General features: G+C 41.4%; 3 protein-coding genes across 6 annotated transcripts in view; 2 read left to right on the top strand and 1 right to left on the bottom strand.

Moving 5' to 3' along the window:
- Positions 1–3,979, bottom strand: part of LOC134178201 (glutathione synthetase-like) — a 7,694-nt gene extending 3,715 nt beyond the window's left edge. The window contains exons 1-5 of one of the 3 annotated variants that reach the window (XM_062645023.1): positions 3,724–3,979; positions 3,010–3,085; positions 2,616–2,761; positions 238–289; positions 92–165 (exon numbers count right to left, since the gene is read on the bottom strand). In XM_062645023.1, the coding sequence (XP_062501007.1) occupies positions 92–165; positions 238–289; positions 2,616–2,761; positions 3,010–3,085; positions 3,724–3,950 (575 nt within the window). In that variant the 5' untranslated portion in view covers positions 3,951–3,979. Of the gene's footprint in view, positions 1–91; positions 166–237; positions 290–2,615; positions 2,939–2,994; positions 3,612–3,723 lie in introns of those variants that run through there. The other 2 variants (XM_062645024.1, XM_062645025.1) reach the window with 2 other exon arrangements.
- Positions 3,980–4,296: 317 nt separating this feature from the next.
- LOC134178200 (ankyrin repeat domain-containing protein 31-like) lies at positions 4,297–8,227 on the top strand. 2 transcript variants are annotated; one of them, XM_062645021.1, is made up of 9 exons: positions 4,297–4,469; positions 4,532–4,967; positions 5,328–5,470; positions 5,527–6,516; positions 6,771–6,923; positions 6,983–7,066; positions 7,269–7,391; positions 7,690–7,782; positions 7,906–8,227. In XM_062645021.1, exons 1-9 carry the CDS (start codon positions 4,374–4,376, stop codon positions 8,041–8,043), a joined length of 2,256 nt encoding a protein of 751 aa, XP_062501005.1. In that variant the 5' UTR covers positions 4,297–4,373; the 3' UTR covers positions 8,044–8,227. The 2 variants fall into 2 exon arrangements, with proteins under 2 accessions (XP_062501005.1, XP_062501006.1); XM_062645022.1 differs by having other exon boundaries at positions 6,771–6,920; positions 7,906–8,226.
- Positions 8,220–14,090, top strand: LOC134178202 (N-terminal EF-hand calcium-binding protein 1-like). The gene is made up of 13 exons (XM_062645026.1): positions 8,220–8,277; positions 8,340–8,364; positions 8,422–8,530; positions 8,698–8,723; positions 8,784–8,881; positions 8,944–9,000; positions 11,768–11,847; positions 11,913–12,102; positions 12,300–12,353; positions 12,415–12,524; positions 12,763–12,840; positions 13,785–13,876; positions 13,941–14,090. The coding sequence occupies exons 1-13, from the start codon at positions 8,233–8,235 to the stop codon at positions 13,964–13,966; spliced, it is 990 nt and encodes a 329-aa protein (XP_062501010.1). The 5' UTR covers positions 8,220–8,232; the 3' UTR covers positions 13,967–14,090.
- The last annotated feature ends 1,094 nt before the right edge of the window (positions 14,091–15,184 follow it).

Here is a 15,184-nt window from a genome sequence, read left to right as displayed (position 1 = left end):
GACAATTATAGTTGTGTGTGTGTGTGTGTGTGTGTGTGTGTGTGTGTGTGTGTGTGTGTGTGTGTGTGTGTGTGTGACGAACAAACCTGACCTAGAAGAGCCATACGCCTGCCATGCTGCTGCTATTCCAGTTGCAATTTCATCAACAACAGGATTATCTGGAATCTGCAGTAATAAAATGATTAAACTATAACTAGTTATCCATATTTGTTGCTTGTCTGCTAGTCTACCATCTACCTGATCTTTTTGGCCATCAGACGTTAGATCATCTCGTAAAGCACATGTATATCTATCAGCAAATACAAAACTCTTAATCTCCAAATGTCTTCTCACTACAGAGACATCTGGGACAATAACAATTTAATTAATTAAGAGTTGCAACAGTTGAAAGCAGTGACATCTACAAGTATTTGAAAAGTATTGTGATATTTTACATAATCGTTTGAACTGTGCATGTGGTCTGTCTGTCTGTCTGTCTGTCTGTCTGTCTGTCAATACACATATTTTCAAACATTGAACTGTTATACACCATCTAAGCAAAGTAACTAAATACTACCCAAGCCAATAGAGCTTGGTTCTACCTACAACTATTTATGTTTATGTGGCTGCCTCTTGAAACCATCTTCTTTATTTTTCTGTCAATCACTCTAGCATTTGATCGTTGTCTAGCAAGGGCAGTTCTTTGTGTTCAAAGCTAATTGAACTTGACGACCTTCAGTGTGTGGCCTCCTTTTGCTCAGACACTGTCATGTCCCCAAGTTGAATTTCTTGGCTAGGACTGTGCCACCTGAAAGGTTACTGCATGCAGCTGTTTGTCATGACCAACTTACAAGAGCTACTTTCACTGACATAGTTGGTTTGAACGAATTGGATGACACGGGATGGAGTCAGACCACTATGAAGGTCAGATTTGGCGGATTTGGCTTATCATGAACTCAGAATATATATATGGCTCACCTAGCATTTCTGGCCTCATGGGCACACTCTTTGAAAGAACTACCATTGAGATTTCCACCTCTGAAAGATCAGTTGGAACGTTTTATTAGGACAACGTATTCATACATTGGTAGCACAACTACCACCCAAGTCTGGTGAAGATGATGACAATCAGTTTTACACCTTAGATCAAACGACAGAATATTCTAGAAAATTACAACATTGCCTGACAGTAGCTTCTCATAAACAATCAGAAGAATTTATCAAAAGCATGAGCTTGGAGAGCCATGTTGCAAGGATCAGGTCCTTACGCGGAAAAGGAGCTGGAGCATAGAGGTAATACCAACTTCGAACAACAACGCACTGAAGCCAAATGAATTTCGTTTAGCGTCTTGTCTGAGGTTAGGTGCTGGTTTGCCTTTCAGCCAGCTGCCTAAAACGTGTGACTGTGGAACTGAGCTGGATAGCGAGGGCTAAAAACTACCGTTTGACATGTCAATAAGGAGGCGGACCTGTGTGAACGCATAACTCCAGCGTCTGCATGGAGTGATTGCCTAAGTGATTTACTCATTCCCCACCAAGTAGAACCGAAACAGCGATTTGTAGACAACAAAACCGGCCTGACGTCACACTGACACTGGGCTCACAACGGAATGTGATGTTTCAATAGCTCACCCTTGCAGCAAAGACATCATTAAAGGTGCAGCCAGAGAAGGTGGTTTTGCAGCAGCTAACGAGAAGTAGCAAAGTCAAAAAGATACTCAGAGAAATTGCTAGCAGATGGATCTAAGCCTGTAGTTGCTCCACTCTTCTTTGAACAGTTCGGCAGATGCGGAAGAGCTGTTGAATGAGCTGGGAAAGAAGGCAAGAGACTTTGATGGAAAAAGGGTTGCAGCAGAGTTTAAAACCTTCTGGCAAAAGAGAATTTCTATTACCCTTCAAAAATGCAACAGCAGTGATTTTGCGGAAGCTGTTAAGCTTTTCTGTGCACACATTAGGAGATGACAATGTTTTGGGAATAGACAGAGACACTCAATGTTTTACACATTAGCAATAGTCTTGGACTATAGGTAGAACATTTTTCGTTATAACAGTAACTGTTGTAGTAGTAAAGATTATTGACAATAAACTTGATTCTGTCTGTCTGTCTGTCTGTCTGTCTGTCTGTCTGTCAATGGTAGTATATTTTCAAACATGAACTATGGTACAATAGCAAATAAAGGCTAATTACGAGTCCATACAGATTTCAAGTTCTATAAGATTATAAGGACATAAAGTCCTTGTTTATGCTGGAATGCTATTTATGTCAGATGCCTTCTGTCTGTCTGTCTGTCTGTCTGTCAAATAACATTTATTTCAAACATACATCTATAATACAATGCTAGCAAGGTAACTATGTAAAGTCCCACAACTACGAGAGTTCACTAGAACTACATTTCAAAAAAAAAAAACATCTAACACTTAAAAGAACAATGCAAACTACCGGAGCCAACTTAGTGGCTGAAAAACTGGGTAGAACAATCTACAGTACAGTCAATGATATTGACCTTAGTGTTGTACTTTTGAAGTTGAGTTGAAAATCTCTTTCTCCAGATGCCTAGAAACTCAGTAGCATTCTGCCTGTCTGTCTGTCTGCCTGCCTGTCTGTCCGTCTGTTTATACAAGACACACATAGCAACCTATGAAGTTCAGGCATCCGTGTTGCTTGCCCTGCTAAGGCAGATGAGACAGTGTTGACTTCTATCTGTCGTAAACAAGTTAAACTTTGTTCATTCACTTTGCCATCCAGCATGTAATCAGAACGCAGAATAAGCAGCACTGCAGGCTTGAAAACAACAATAGAAATAGATTAAGTACTCTTTAATATGCCAACATGCCAGGTTTACAACACACACACACACACACACACACACACACACACACACACACACACACACACACACACACACACACACACACACACACACAGAAATTGGAAATGTTATTGTTGTTTGGACTTCACCTACACACCGACTGTCATATGACATAAACATGACTGCCATATACAAAGTAATGTACCTGATAGTGTCACACCTTTTTCATCACACATCTATTTACTGCATCCAAAATTTTCAGGAGTCTCTCAACAAATTTGTCAGCTACAGCCGTTCTGTTGAAACAAGCCAATTACATAACACATATAAGGTACAGTAATCCACCCATTTAGATAGAGTTCTTCTCTTCATCTTACTCTGAAAGAGTTCTGCATCTTAGTGGTACAAATTAAATATATTATCATTACTGTTATTACTAATGTGCCCCTTTGTGCCTTCTGTGGTCAAAAATTATTTTGGAGCCTTGAGTTAAGGCACTTTTGGCAATGACAACTATTTCTTTAGGTGCACCTAACCAATTTCAATTAGAGTCTTCATTAAAGTGTGTGTAGTATATTACAGACAGAAATGCAATACAGAGTCTGTTTCCCAATGCCCAATGCTGCCGGAAAAGCTCTATGAACTATTATTACGTACCTAAGTCCCTTACTAAGTCTCTCCCTTACAAACTCCCCTTACTAATTAAGTTGCCCAATACTCAATTGCACCCTTACTACTAAGGGACCATCCAAAGAAATAATGAAACATAACATTCATCCAAAGGAATCCTTATTATTAAAAACTTTAACTTTAACTTTTAATTTTAAAATAATGTTGTAAACTTAAATTAATTTATAAGTTTAAATTTTAATTTTAATAAAGGAGCCATTATCATTTATGGTAATAGCACGAGATCACGTGACTGACAACTCACTTCTCTAGCGATTTCTGCAGAAAGTCGTGATCTCTGCTCACTCTCTGCACCATCTCACTCACGTCCGTCTGTATTGCTTTAGCATAGTCGAACTCTCGTCGCGGAAACGGCGACGGAAAGAGCGTGAACGGTGCGTGGATGGGAGCAGCGCACGTGGCCAGCCCGATCGGTCCTCGTTGGAGGAGAATACCGCAGCAAATTGCAAAGCGTCGAGCCTTTGTTGCCATGGCCGTCACGACATCGTCGGCACGCAGAGCTGCAGTGTCGTCCATAAGTTACTTGCAATGACGCACGCGCATACCGAATGTCAACAATACTAATTAATTAATTATCTAAAATAACTTGCTTTTAGCGTGCGTTAGAGCAGTTTTAATCTACATACGTGTATACAAAATCCTGTACACAAGACATACTAAATAAATGATTAATTAATTAAATCATTAGATAATGCCTATTACCGTGACGTTCGTTATGTTTTGTGTGTATTATACGTGCAATAGTGTTGGTTTTAACGTACGTTAATTAAGAGCATTCGCGCTTTGCTTTTAGCGTACGTTAAGAGCGGCCACAAAGCGCGAATGTTCAACTTACGCGCCATCTCTAGAAAATACAAAACGTGAACCGACTCGTGCGCTCTCTACGTCTCCGAAATGTCTCAAGACATCGAAACAGAAGTCAAGACGTGCAAAACAAAGCGTCGTCCGAGGAGCAACCAAGAGACCACGCCCCCGCTTCAACACATCAAGGTTTGCCGCAATCGAAATTTGACAGTATTCTACGACTTATCCACCAGCAATTTAAATTTTAGGAAAACACACCCCCGTGTAACGCCTCGGGACCATGGACGAGGCCGCAGAGCACACCGTGCGGTCACCCTCGTCTTCAGCATCGACGCAAAGCGTTGACATTCATTGCTGCGTCGCCTCAACTGAAGAGTCCAAGCACGAACGAGTTACCCGCAGGCGTGCCTTTCATCGAGCAAGCCGTTGCCGGCAAGCAACTGACGGAACGACAGCAAATGTCGCTTTTGTTGCAACTGACGTCCAACAGCTCTGCTGGTCAGGCGGCCGGTGGTCGTGGTTCTGTGTCCGTTTCGCGTCGCAAGGCGAAGGTTAATTGGAAAGTGAAGAAGAGGAATGAGAGGGGAGAGACGCCACTCCATGTGGCGAGTAAGAAGGGAGACGTTGGTGCTGTGGGGAGACTCATCCGGGAAGGAGCTGAGATAAACGGCAGAGATTATGCTGGTGGGTTTGCGATGATGTAGGGGACGTGTTTATCTGTTTGTCTGTTTGTTTGTATGTCATTTAGCTTTGATAATACAATCAAGCTAAAAATTGTTAATTGGTTGTTTGGCTGTCTGTCTGTCTGTCTGTCTGTCTTTTGTCGGTCTGTCTGTTTGTTTGTCCATCTGTCTATCTGTTTGTTAGTTTGTCTGTTGGTTATGTCTGTTTGTTGTATAACTTGTATTTCTAAAATGTGTGAACATTTAGTGGCATAGCCAGACCCTATCACAAGGCTACTAGTTGATATCACTAATTGTTTGATAATATGAACACTGTCTTGTGGAATCAAAACATTAGCAGTGAATTCTGTCTATACGGTAGGTTGGACACCACTTCATGAGGCAGCCATTAGTGGTCACCCTAGTATCGTAGCAAAATTATTGAAACACGGAGCTGATCCAAATGCATCAGGAATGGACAATGACTCTCCACTGCATGATGCTGCTGCCAATAGCCACAGAGAGGTTTGTAAAATATTAGTTCAGTATTTAGTTAATGAAATCATCCTGTCTGTCTACAGGTTGTTCAAATTTTGCTTAAAAATGGGGCGATTTGTGACCAACGGAACATGACAGGTGAACTGCCTATAGATGTAGCAACCGATGAGTCAATTATTCTTGTGCTAAAACAACACATGTCTGGAGTAACACAAGTTGATGAATTTCAGGAAGCAAACACAAGTAATAATTTTGAACAACTGTTTTTACCTATTGATGAAAGCATGGAGATGGAGACCACAAACAGTCATGAAGTCAAAGAGCAATTTGGTGAAATCACGTCTCCAGACGTTTCACCAATTTTATCTAAAGGCAATTTTTTGCCATCTGACGATATTGAAACATTTAAATTGTCAGCATCACAAATGGAGGGTTCAGTGAGCTGTGAGGAAGATAATTCTTTTCGTGATAGTTGTGAGCAGGTTAATCATGTGGATGACTTTGAGGGGTCAACATCACTGGGCAGTGATACTTTAATTTGTAGAGAAGAGATCCACTTGGATTCTGAACCCCAACTGTTGGCATTGGATGAATTGCCATCGGCTGAAATAGGACAACTCTCTAATGACCAAACAGATCAAACAATTTTAGGGGGAGATGGTTTGAGCACCACACGTCAGATGGATTTATCTGATTGTTCAACGACTGTAGACGACACTATGATGAGCCACGTTGAGGACAAATTGGTTAGTGACATGGATTCTACTATGGACACAAGAGATGAAGACAACCAGGACTCAAGTGAACCCAAACAGAGTTCCAGTCACTCTGATGAGAATCAAGATGATGAGGGTTACACAATGTGCGATGTGAGAACACAAGATGAATTTGGTGTAGCAAAACCCTGTCAGGTCAATAATGTGGTGCCTAACTCATCACCATCCTATAGTGAAATTCAGCAGGACCTGTCTCATGAAGCAAATAACTTTGATTCATTACTGCAAGAGGAAGAGCTAAGAAATGAAACGAGTGTGACTGCTGTGAAAGGAAAGAAGCAAATTCTCTACAACTGGGTATGAATGAAACAACTTTGTTAGTTACTAATAGTAGACCAATTAAGAGACAAGTAAGACTTCAAAAGGAAATTACACTGACAGGTTTGCTACATTTTGTTAGAAGAAGCAAATTTACACACACACACACACACACACACACACACACACACACACACACACACACACACACACACACACACACACACATGCACACTCCTACATGCAGTGGCATTTCAATAATCTCTTTGTGTGACATCTTTGTTGTGTGGCAGAGGAGGCACTGTGACACACAGAAAGAAGACACCATTGCCACTCAGCCTCCAACTACTGAAAAGGGCAATACAGATGTCATGTTGCCACCAGGATTTAAGTGCACTCTTACTCACACAAAGATGTACACGTTACAGACTGCACCATTGGAGGTGGTGAGGTTTTGATGTAGCTTACGTTTATTAGAAACGTTATTTGTACTTTGTATTTTCAGAATCCTGAGCAATGCTTTTTTGAGTCATTGTTTCCACCAAGGGAGACACCCGGAAGTTTGAGACTAAAACATAGAATTGAAAAGGTGGTGATGGTGCACATGCAGATGTTTGTAATTCTGTATGTGCATGCGAATGTATGTTTGTGAGCTTTTGTGCACACACGGTGACACACACACACACACACACACACACACACACACACACACACACACACACACACACACACACACACACACATGCTTGCAGTTTATCTGCATATGGCTAATGCTTCTGACTTTATTGTAGGAGAAATTACTGTTGGCATTTGAGCAGCAGGTATTGTATGCAGTCGACCAGTGCCACATTGGGCCTAAACCCATCACATTCTGTGGTCTTTTGGCAACTAAAGAAGGATGGCACCTTGCAACGGTATGGCTATATATATATATATATATATATATATATATATATATATATATATGTATGTATATGTGTGTGTGTGTGTATATATATATATATAGTCATTAACTCAAAACTGGACATCGGATAGACAGACAGATGAACGACTAACTACAGTATTGTATGGGTGTGTGTGTGTGTGTGTGTGTGTGGGTGTGGGTGTGTGTGTGTGTACGCACAAACTCAATGCTAATGTCCAGACCGACAAACCAGAACGTCGGTGCTGACCAATGTTGTAACATTTGTCTACGTTTTTGTTCGTGTACAGCGACCAAGTGAAACCAACGAAACCGACACCTTCAAGATGGACAAATACACCGAGCTACTACAGTCAATCCAAGACAACTACGACAAAGCAACAGTACGTGACAGAAACGACACAAACATTCTAATATCGTAAATCTGTTTGTTTGTGTGTGTGTGTGTGTGTGTGTGTGTGTGTGTGTGTGTGTGTGTGTGTGTGTGTGTGTGTGTGTGTGTGCAGCTTCAACTTGCTCGCCGTCATCAGCTTGAATTGGAGACTCTGTGGGCTTGCAGCAGTCAACAAACACGAACGATTCTTTCGTCACAGTTGTCTGATGAAGGCAAACTAATGCCTGGCAGGGAGAAGTTCACAATGTGATTGCAATAGATATTGAAACCCTAGTAGAGATTTTGATTCTGTGTGTACATAATTAATATTACTAATTGGTTTAGATTGTGTTAGTTGGTTTATTCTTTACATGGCGTTGTGTTAATTCAATATTAATTAACGAATCATCGGATAAAAACGTGAAGTCCCGGAGGTGTTATATCCGGGATATTTGTTGGCATGGCAGAGTCTGCTCAGCGCAAGGGTTTTTCCGTTTTCCACGATGTAACCGGTTTGACAGCTCCCGTGCGCTCGATAGTAATTCTAAAACGCGTTCCGTGTTGCAGGTGTTTCGTCGGGCCGACAAAAACGGTGCGCGTACTGAAATTGTGAGCTACGCGACGCATTTTTCTTGATTTTCGTGTCTAGATGACGGCGCTCTCACGCTCGAAGAGTTCAAGGACTACTTCACTGACGGCGTGCTGAGCGACGAAGAGTTGGAGCAGCTCTTTCACAAGATAGACGTCGACAAAAGCAAGTGAGTGCGGGGATGCCTGTAGACCGGATGGATGCGCGGAAACGATTAGTGACGGATGACTGCTGGTTGACAGCCTGTAGGGTCTTGTTGCACGCGCAGACGTCTTCCTTACTATTTCTCTCTCCTTTTTGTTGGCTAATTGTGTTTATCTAACTTCGTTTTGGTAGCAATCTGAGCACGTCGGAGCTCTGCAGTGAGAAGTGACTCGTAGAGTTGAGTTTGGCTCGATCTATCAAGCTTGCATCGATTTTAGATTATTTTGCAAACAATTGGGGTCCGTTCGGTGAGATATTCGCGTCTCTTGAAGATCTGAATCCGACCATAACGGCCGCTTTGAATCACACACATCAGGTGGAGCGTCCTAGTGGGGATACACGTGTACAACAAGTCACGTGGTTTCTGCATTGCTTTAGGTCTACAAGCAGGACACGTTTTTTAATCAGTTTGCAACACGTTTCATGATGAAGGAGGTAATTGTAAAATTAGAATGATTTAATAGTGATAATTAATTAATTAATTAATTAATTAATCTTAAGGCAGTCATTGAGTTTCATGCCAATCGAGGGAGCGATTTCAGTGTTTTAGGCACACACACACACACACACACACACACACACACACACACACACACACACACACACACACACACACACACACACACACATACACGTGCACAAACGTGTGTGCGCACGCGCACACACACACACACACACACACACACACACACACACGTACGTACACACCCATACACACACACACACACACACGTACGTACACACCCATACACACACACACACACACACACACACACACACACACACACACACACATGTGCCTTTTATAGAGATAGATCCAGTAAGCATTATGGCATGAAGGAATGAGCATGGAAGTAAATGTAATGTGAGGTTAGTGTGACTGGGATAAACAGGAATTGGTCGTGGAGAGACTAATAAGGAGCAAGGAGAAGGTGTGGGTGCGAGGAACTTTGAAGTTCCAGGATTTAGATTTCTGCACACACACACACACACACACACACACACACACACACACACACACGTGCACACACACACACACACACACACACACACAGTGCCTTTTATAGAGATAGATCCAGTAAGCATTATGGCATGAAGGAATGAGCATGGAAGTAAATGTAATGTGAGGTTAGTGTGACTGGGATAAACAGGAATTGGTCGTGGAAAGACTAATAAGGAGCAAGGAGAAGGTGTGGGTGCGAGGAACTTTGAAGTTCCAGGATTTAGATTTCTGATTGGGAACGTTTTGTTTGTTCGGCTACCTACTTGTTTGGCTGTCTGTGTATTTGTATGTCGATTTGTATGTTTGCTTATTTGTTTGTGTGTTTGTTTGTCTGTTTGTTTGTATGTGTCTCTGTCTGTTTGTCTGTCTGTGTCTCTGTCTGTTTGTCTGTCTGCCTGCTTGTCTATTTGTCTGTCTGTTTGTCTGTCAGTTTGCAGTGTTCGAAATTTGCAAATTTTCTATTCACTAAAGTAAAAGCCTTGGAGTCTCAATGCATGCATAAATTAATATTATATTAATATATTTTAGTAACTGGTACAATTACAATAAAAATAAGTAAATTTGTGTTGAAAGTTGTAAGAATTATATTGTTTGTTTTAAGAAGTTATATGATAAGAAATAAATATCATCAAAACTATGATAGCTACACACTTCCCCTTTTAATTAATTATTTATTTATTAACAAGGTAGCTATGTCTAGAAGTTAGTAGTGATTGTGTAACAGGATCTGCTGTTATTACTAGACTGTACTTATGTGTATTACTGATTGACTTTTGAAAACAAAAAAACAGGTGCATTACATTTTGTTCTCGTGTTGGTCATCTTGATTCTTTTGTTGTAGACGATTTCTTGCCATAAGCTAGGTGCAATATAAAGACGCCTCTTAACTTAAATTTCCCCAATCTTGACCATGTAGAACTAGCTTATGTAGGATCAAAGGTCTCAACATTTAGAACTGACCATAGTATTCACATTTCCATCATGATCTATTAGACTAACCTAACCTAACCATGCATAAAGCTCTATACCACTGTTTTATATACATTCATGTACACCTACAATGTAAATTCAACTTAGATTCGTGAGCCATACTGTAAAATCCATGTGCATGTGGACTGCAATACATAGATGTAGCTGTGTGCAAAGCCTGGTGTGCTGTTGACCTTGGAGTAGATTCAGACTAGATTGAATTTACCACCTACATTTGGCTATAAAACCATCAACTCCCTTACAACTCCTGCATATTGTAGGCGACTAGATGGTTTCTGAAAGGCGGCTATACAATATGATCACGATATATATTGCATTGGAAACCTACAGGTGAATTTGAACTTATCATAACACATACAGATAGGTAATAGCATTTAGGCCTAGATGACAATTAAGAGTGTGGTACTGTAATTGGTTTCACAAGGAAGGTTGGAAGGTTGGAAGGTTTGTGGTCACATTCTTTGTCTACTCTTCCATCACAGCAATGCCATACTAATTTTTAGTAGGAAGAATTCCTTCAGCCATCTATTTGTGGTGGCATTTTAGTTGCAACAGATGTGTAAATGAGATTGCGATTTGAGCAGCTGTAGAATGTAACTATCGTTTCCCACAAAACTGTATAAATGGACAATTTAGATAGAGATATGATCACAATTCTGACAGACAACATGCGCTTTCAATCCTAAGACGTACAGTACACACGACTAGCCCTACAATACATAAACTCAACACCCTCCTGACTACAATTCCAAACACGCCTACAGTGTACCCTCTTTGCCGAGTGGACAGCTACTTTCTACTCGCCAACTTTGATTTGGACCATTTGTGAGTAGGCGAGTGGGAATTTCGAACACTGCTGTCTGTCTGTCTGTCTGTCTGTTTGCTTGTCTGTCTATCTGTCTGTGTTTGTTTGTCTGTGTGTTTGTCTATCTGTTTGTGTGTTTGTCTGTTTGTGTGTGTTGTTTGTTTGTCTATCTGTTTGTGTGTGTTGTTTGTTTGTCTATCTGTTTGTGTGTTTGTCTGTCTGTGTGTTTGTCTGTCTGTCTGTCTGTCTGTGTTTCTGTTTGTCTGTTTGTCTGTCTGTTTGTATTTCTGTTTGTGTGTTTGTTTGTCTGTGTGTTTGTCTATCTGTTTGTGTTTGTTTGTCTGCATGTCTTGCTATTGCCCGTGTGCTTTTATCAGTAATTAATGAATGACTCTGTACTCAAGGTTGCCAACCAACTGAAAGCCCTCCAGGAACCAGTAGAGGTCGCCTCTGAAAAACTCGATGAAGAGACATTGAAATCAAGGTCTAATCTCTTACTTGTGCCACGTGTGGCAATCTGGTGTTCTCATTTTGTATTCGTGATGTTAGACCTAATATGCATCAGGCAACTATATCTACTGCAGCCGTCACCACTGATCCTCTCAGTTCGAAACACGCTCGTCGCTTGGCTCGTCTTCAGTCACATAAATCAGATTATCAAGATGGTCGAGTTACATCGTCTGGTATGTCTGCTCAAGTCCAACGACTCGCTGATCTAATCGACCACTTGGAAAAGAAGGTTTATTAGCAGGATTTGTGTGTGTGTGTGTGTGTGTGTGTGTGTGTGTGTGTGTGTGTGTGTGTGTGTGTGTGTGTGTGTGTGTGTGTGTGTGTGTGTGTGTGTGTGTGTGTGTGTCACTGTGTGTCTGTGTCACTGTGTGTCTGCCTGTGTGTCAATCTGTCAATCCCTTGCATGTCACACTCATTATCAATTAGGTTCGTATTTCTTGTGTCGAAGAACAAGACGTGGTTGAAGATGATGAATGCAATGTTAGTGACTTCTAGTACACTGACAACAGACATGTATATAAAGCAATGTATTAATGTTCAGGCTGTTGTTGTATTACGCCAACTAACTGTAGATGAGTCTGCAATTGCTGATTTTCGGGCAGCTGTACAATCATACTGTGAGACGTCCAGGGCTCAAGACGGCTGCCTCCAGTCAGTAAAGTGTGTGTGTGTGTGTGTGTGTGTGTGTGTGTGTGTGTGTGTGTGTGTGTGTGTGTGTGTGTGTGTGTGTGCGTGCGTGCATGCGTGGGTGCGTGTGTGCATGGGTGCGTGTGTGCGTGTGTGCGTGTGTGTGTGTGTGTGTGTGTGTGTGTGTGTGTGTGTGTGTGTGTGTGTGTGTGTGTGTGTGTGTGTGTGTAATTCCGGTAACACTGTCATTCATCTATTTCAGCATTCTCATCAGGTCCTACTCTGGCACTTCAAAGTTTGCTCTCTATGAAGTCTGGGATGGGCAAGACTCGTGGCAAAGGTTTGCAACAAAAAAAATTACACAGTTTACACATATCACGAATGTTGCAGTAACCAATGACCTACTGAGTCTGAATTAAAGGTCTCAAAGTACATGAATTTCTGATTGTGTGACCACGGTTGTAAGAGGCAACTGCGGTCGGATGTCAGTTATTCAAACACTTTGGGATCCAACTCTGTTCATAACTCTGAATATTTCGGATAACTGACATTAAGTCTTCCGGCAATACAAGCAGCTAATATCATTAGAGGGGAACTCTCACCATAATCTCTCAGATGAAAGCTGTCACACAACCCCTTGCAACCATTTACTGCAGACATTTACCGTAACTGAGAAATAAAGCATTGAAATTACACGTGTGGGCATGTTTAGTCTCGTATGAGTCATCACAGTAACTCTGATTGCTGGTTAGTAAGGAAGACCGATACCTGTGCACTTTTCAAGGTAAGGATTGTGAGACATATGGTGGGAAGTTGTGATTAATTGACTGAAACAAACTGGGACCCCAAACTTATCACGCAAGTACAGTCGATACAACCGTGGAGCCTCAAAAGGAGACTCTTCTTAGATTAGTTGATAGATCGTGTCTCGCTGCATTTTGGGTACGTTAAGAGCACTTGGTACAGTTCAACCTAAAGTAGTTACTTCCAAATGAGGACAGCAAATCACTTTTTGTGTTACATACAGGGAATTGTCTGAACAACCCGTGGCCCAGTCTCTGTTTTTGTGGCTGGCTGGACCGTAAGCTTCCTGTTGGAAGATACTAGGCCTTGTATCTTTCACCAGGAAGTTTTAGTATTTGGTGAGAGTTTTTCTTTAATATACTGACGAGTGAGATCTTATAATCAATGTACTATACATTGTTGATGACTAGACTATCCTTCACATTCAGTAGGACAAACATTACTGATTACAAGGATTGTTGATTCTAAATTTTTGAACAGGCACTTTGCATCCAAGTCATCCAGAAAATTTCAGAGAGCCATTGTAGATCACCTCACTGTTCCTGAAGCAGTTAGCAGCATGCCAATGCCAGGTAGTCGTGTTCTTGTATTCGTATTTTAGTGGCATCTCAGTTCACTGTATGTATTGTATTGTAGCATCTTGGTGGCAGGACGACTCGTAGTAATAAGACTTGTGGAACTGACCAACTTGTGCTTCATTGCCGGTAGGTAGGGGTTGTTGCATTGTGATGGTGATTTTGAAATGAGTTTGTGCAATTAAATTCACTGTGAACTTTGAAGTCAGAACCGTCGGGTGTCTAATCAACAGCATTCGGGTCTACCTTGCGCATTTATTGATGATCGTGTTTGGGATGAATAAGCAGACAAACTTTGACTGACCGACTGACTCACCAACTGATTGACTGACAGAACCAGACACACAGACAGACAGACAGACAGACAGACTCACTATTTAACTGTGGTGCCTTTTGCTGATATTCACTGTATGGTAGTATTGATGTTGAAAATAAAAGACAGACAGACAGACAGACAGATGTAGAGGCTATAATTTTAGGTCAGTTACTGATGATGTATCGCAGTTCTAGCTAGAACCGTTTTTAACATCAAATTGACGGTAGGGACAGTATTTTGTGGGTTGAACGCTGTCCAACCATCATGTTTTGTACACTCAGTGTTAACAGGGAAAACATGCAATCGATGACTGACAATTATGAATGCATTAGGGTTTACCTGATTTGTATAACATTAGAGTTATTTGAAATCGAGGTCATCTAAATTGTACACAAGAATGTTTATAAGCTCTTGATCAGAGAGTATTAGAGAGCAAAGCAAAATCTCCACAACACCAAAGGGGCTTGGCCAAAACAATAATGTGGGCTGCGATGGGCTGCAACCCTAGCTAAATGTAGAACCCTGTGTGTATATATACTGGAGAGAAAACAGAGCAAGCCGTCTTGTTTGCATGCTGCAGCATACCACTGTGCAGCCACTAGGACACATTACTTAGGGCGCATTTCTTTATTTTCCACCAGCTAATTCGGTCGAGGTTGTGGATCTCTACCGGGTAAGGTAGCATTTCTTTGGGTGTATTTCTTTCACCTCCTCTAGCTCAACCGGTGAGGCGGTAAAGGTACTCTGGATATCTCAGTGGAAGACAGTGAAAGAAACACAAGTGGAAACAAGAGCATGCGCACTTACCTGTAGCTCAAAATGGATAATATGCACACGAAAAACGATCTCCTGCCAGTCACTCTTGCTGTTGCTATGGCTGAAGTAGATGTTTTGATGATGCTTTTATTCAACAACTACGATTTATCGGGGACCCAGTTGGTGGCATTGATACACAGACGGTTGGAATCTTGGGGTGTAGTTACCGTTAG

Source organism: Corticium candelabrum, chromosome 4, assembly GCF_963422355.1.
Source record: "Corticium candelabrum chromosome 4, ooCorCand1.1, whole genome shotgun sequence".
NCBI classification, from domain to species: Eukaryota; Metazoa; Porifera; class Homoscleromorpha; order Homosclerophorida; family Plakinidae; genus Corticium; species Corticium candelabrum.
Note: the sequence above shows the minus strand (reverse complement) of the source record. Positions and strands in the feature narration are given on the sequence as shown.

Excerpts from the sequence above, each read along its gene's own strand:
- LOC134178202 (XM_062645026.1), top strand. The coding sequence starts at position 8,233 with ATGGCAGAGTCTGCTCAGCGCAAGGGTTTTTCCGTTTTCCACGAT. Across the intron at positions 8,531-8,697 it reads ATAGACGTCGACAAAAGCAA|CAATCTGAGCACGTCGGAGC; the intron begins GTGAGTGCGGGG and ends TCGTTTTGGTAG. Across the intron at positions 12,354-12,414 it reads TTGAAGATGATGAATGCAAT|GCTGTTGTTGTATTACGCCA; the intron begins GTTAGTGACTTC and ends ATTAATGTTCAG.
- LOC134178200 (XM_062645021.1), top strand. The coding sequence starts at position 4,374 with ATGTCTCAAGACATCGAAACAGAAGTCAAGACGTGCAAAACAAAGCGT. Across the intron at positions 4,470-4,531 it reads CCCCGCTTCAACACATCAAG|GAAAACACACCCCCGTGTAA; the intron begins GTTTGCCGCAAT and ends TTTAAATTTTAG. Across the intron at positions 7,067-7,268 it reads TAAAACATAGAATTGAAAAG|GAGAAATTACTGTTGGCATT; the intron begins GTGGTGATGGTG and ends ACTTTATTGTAG.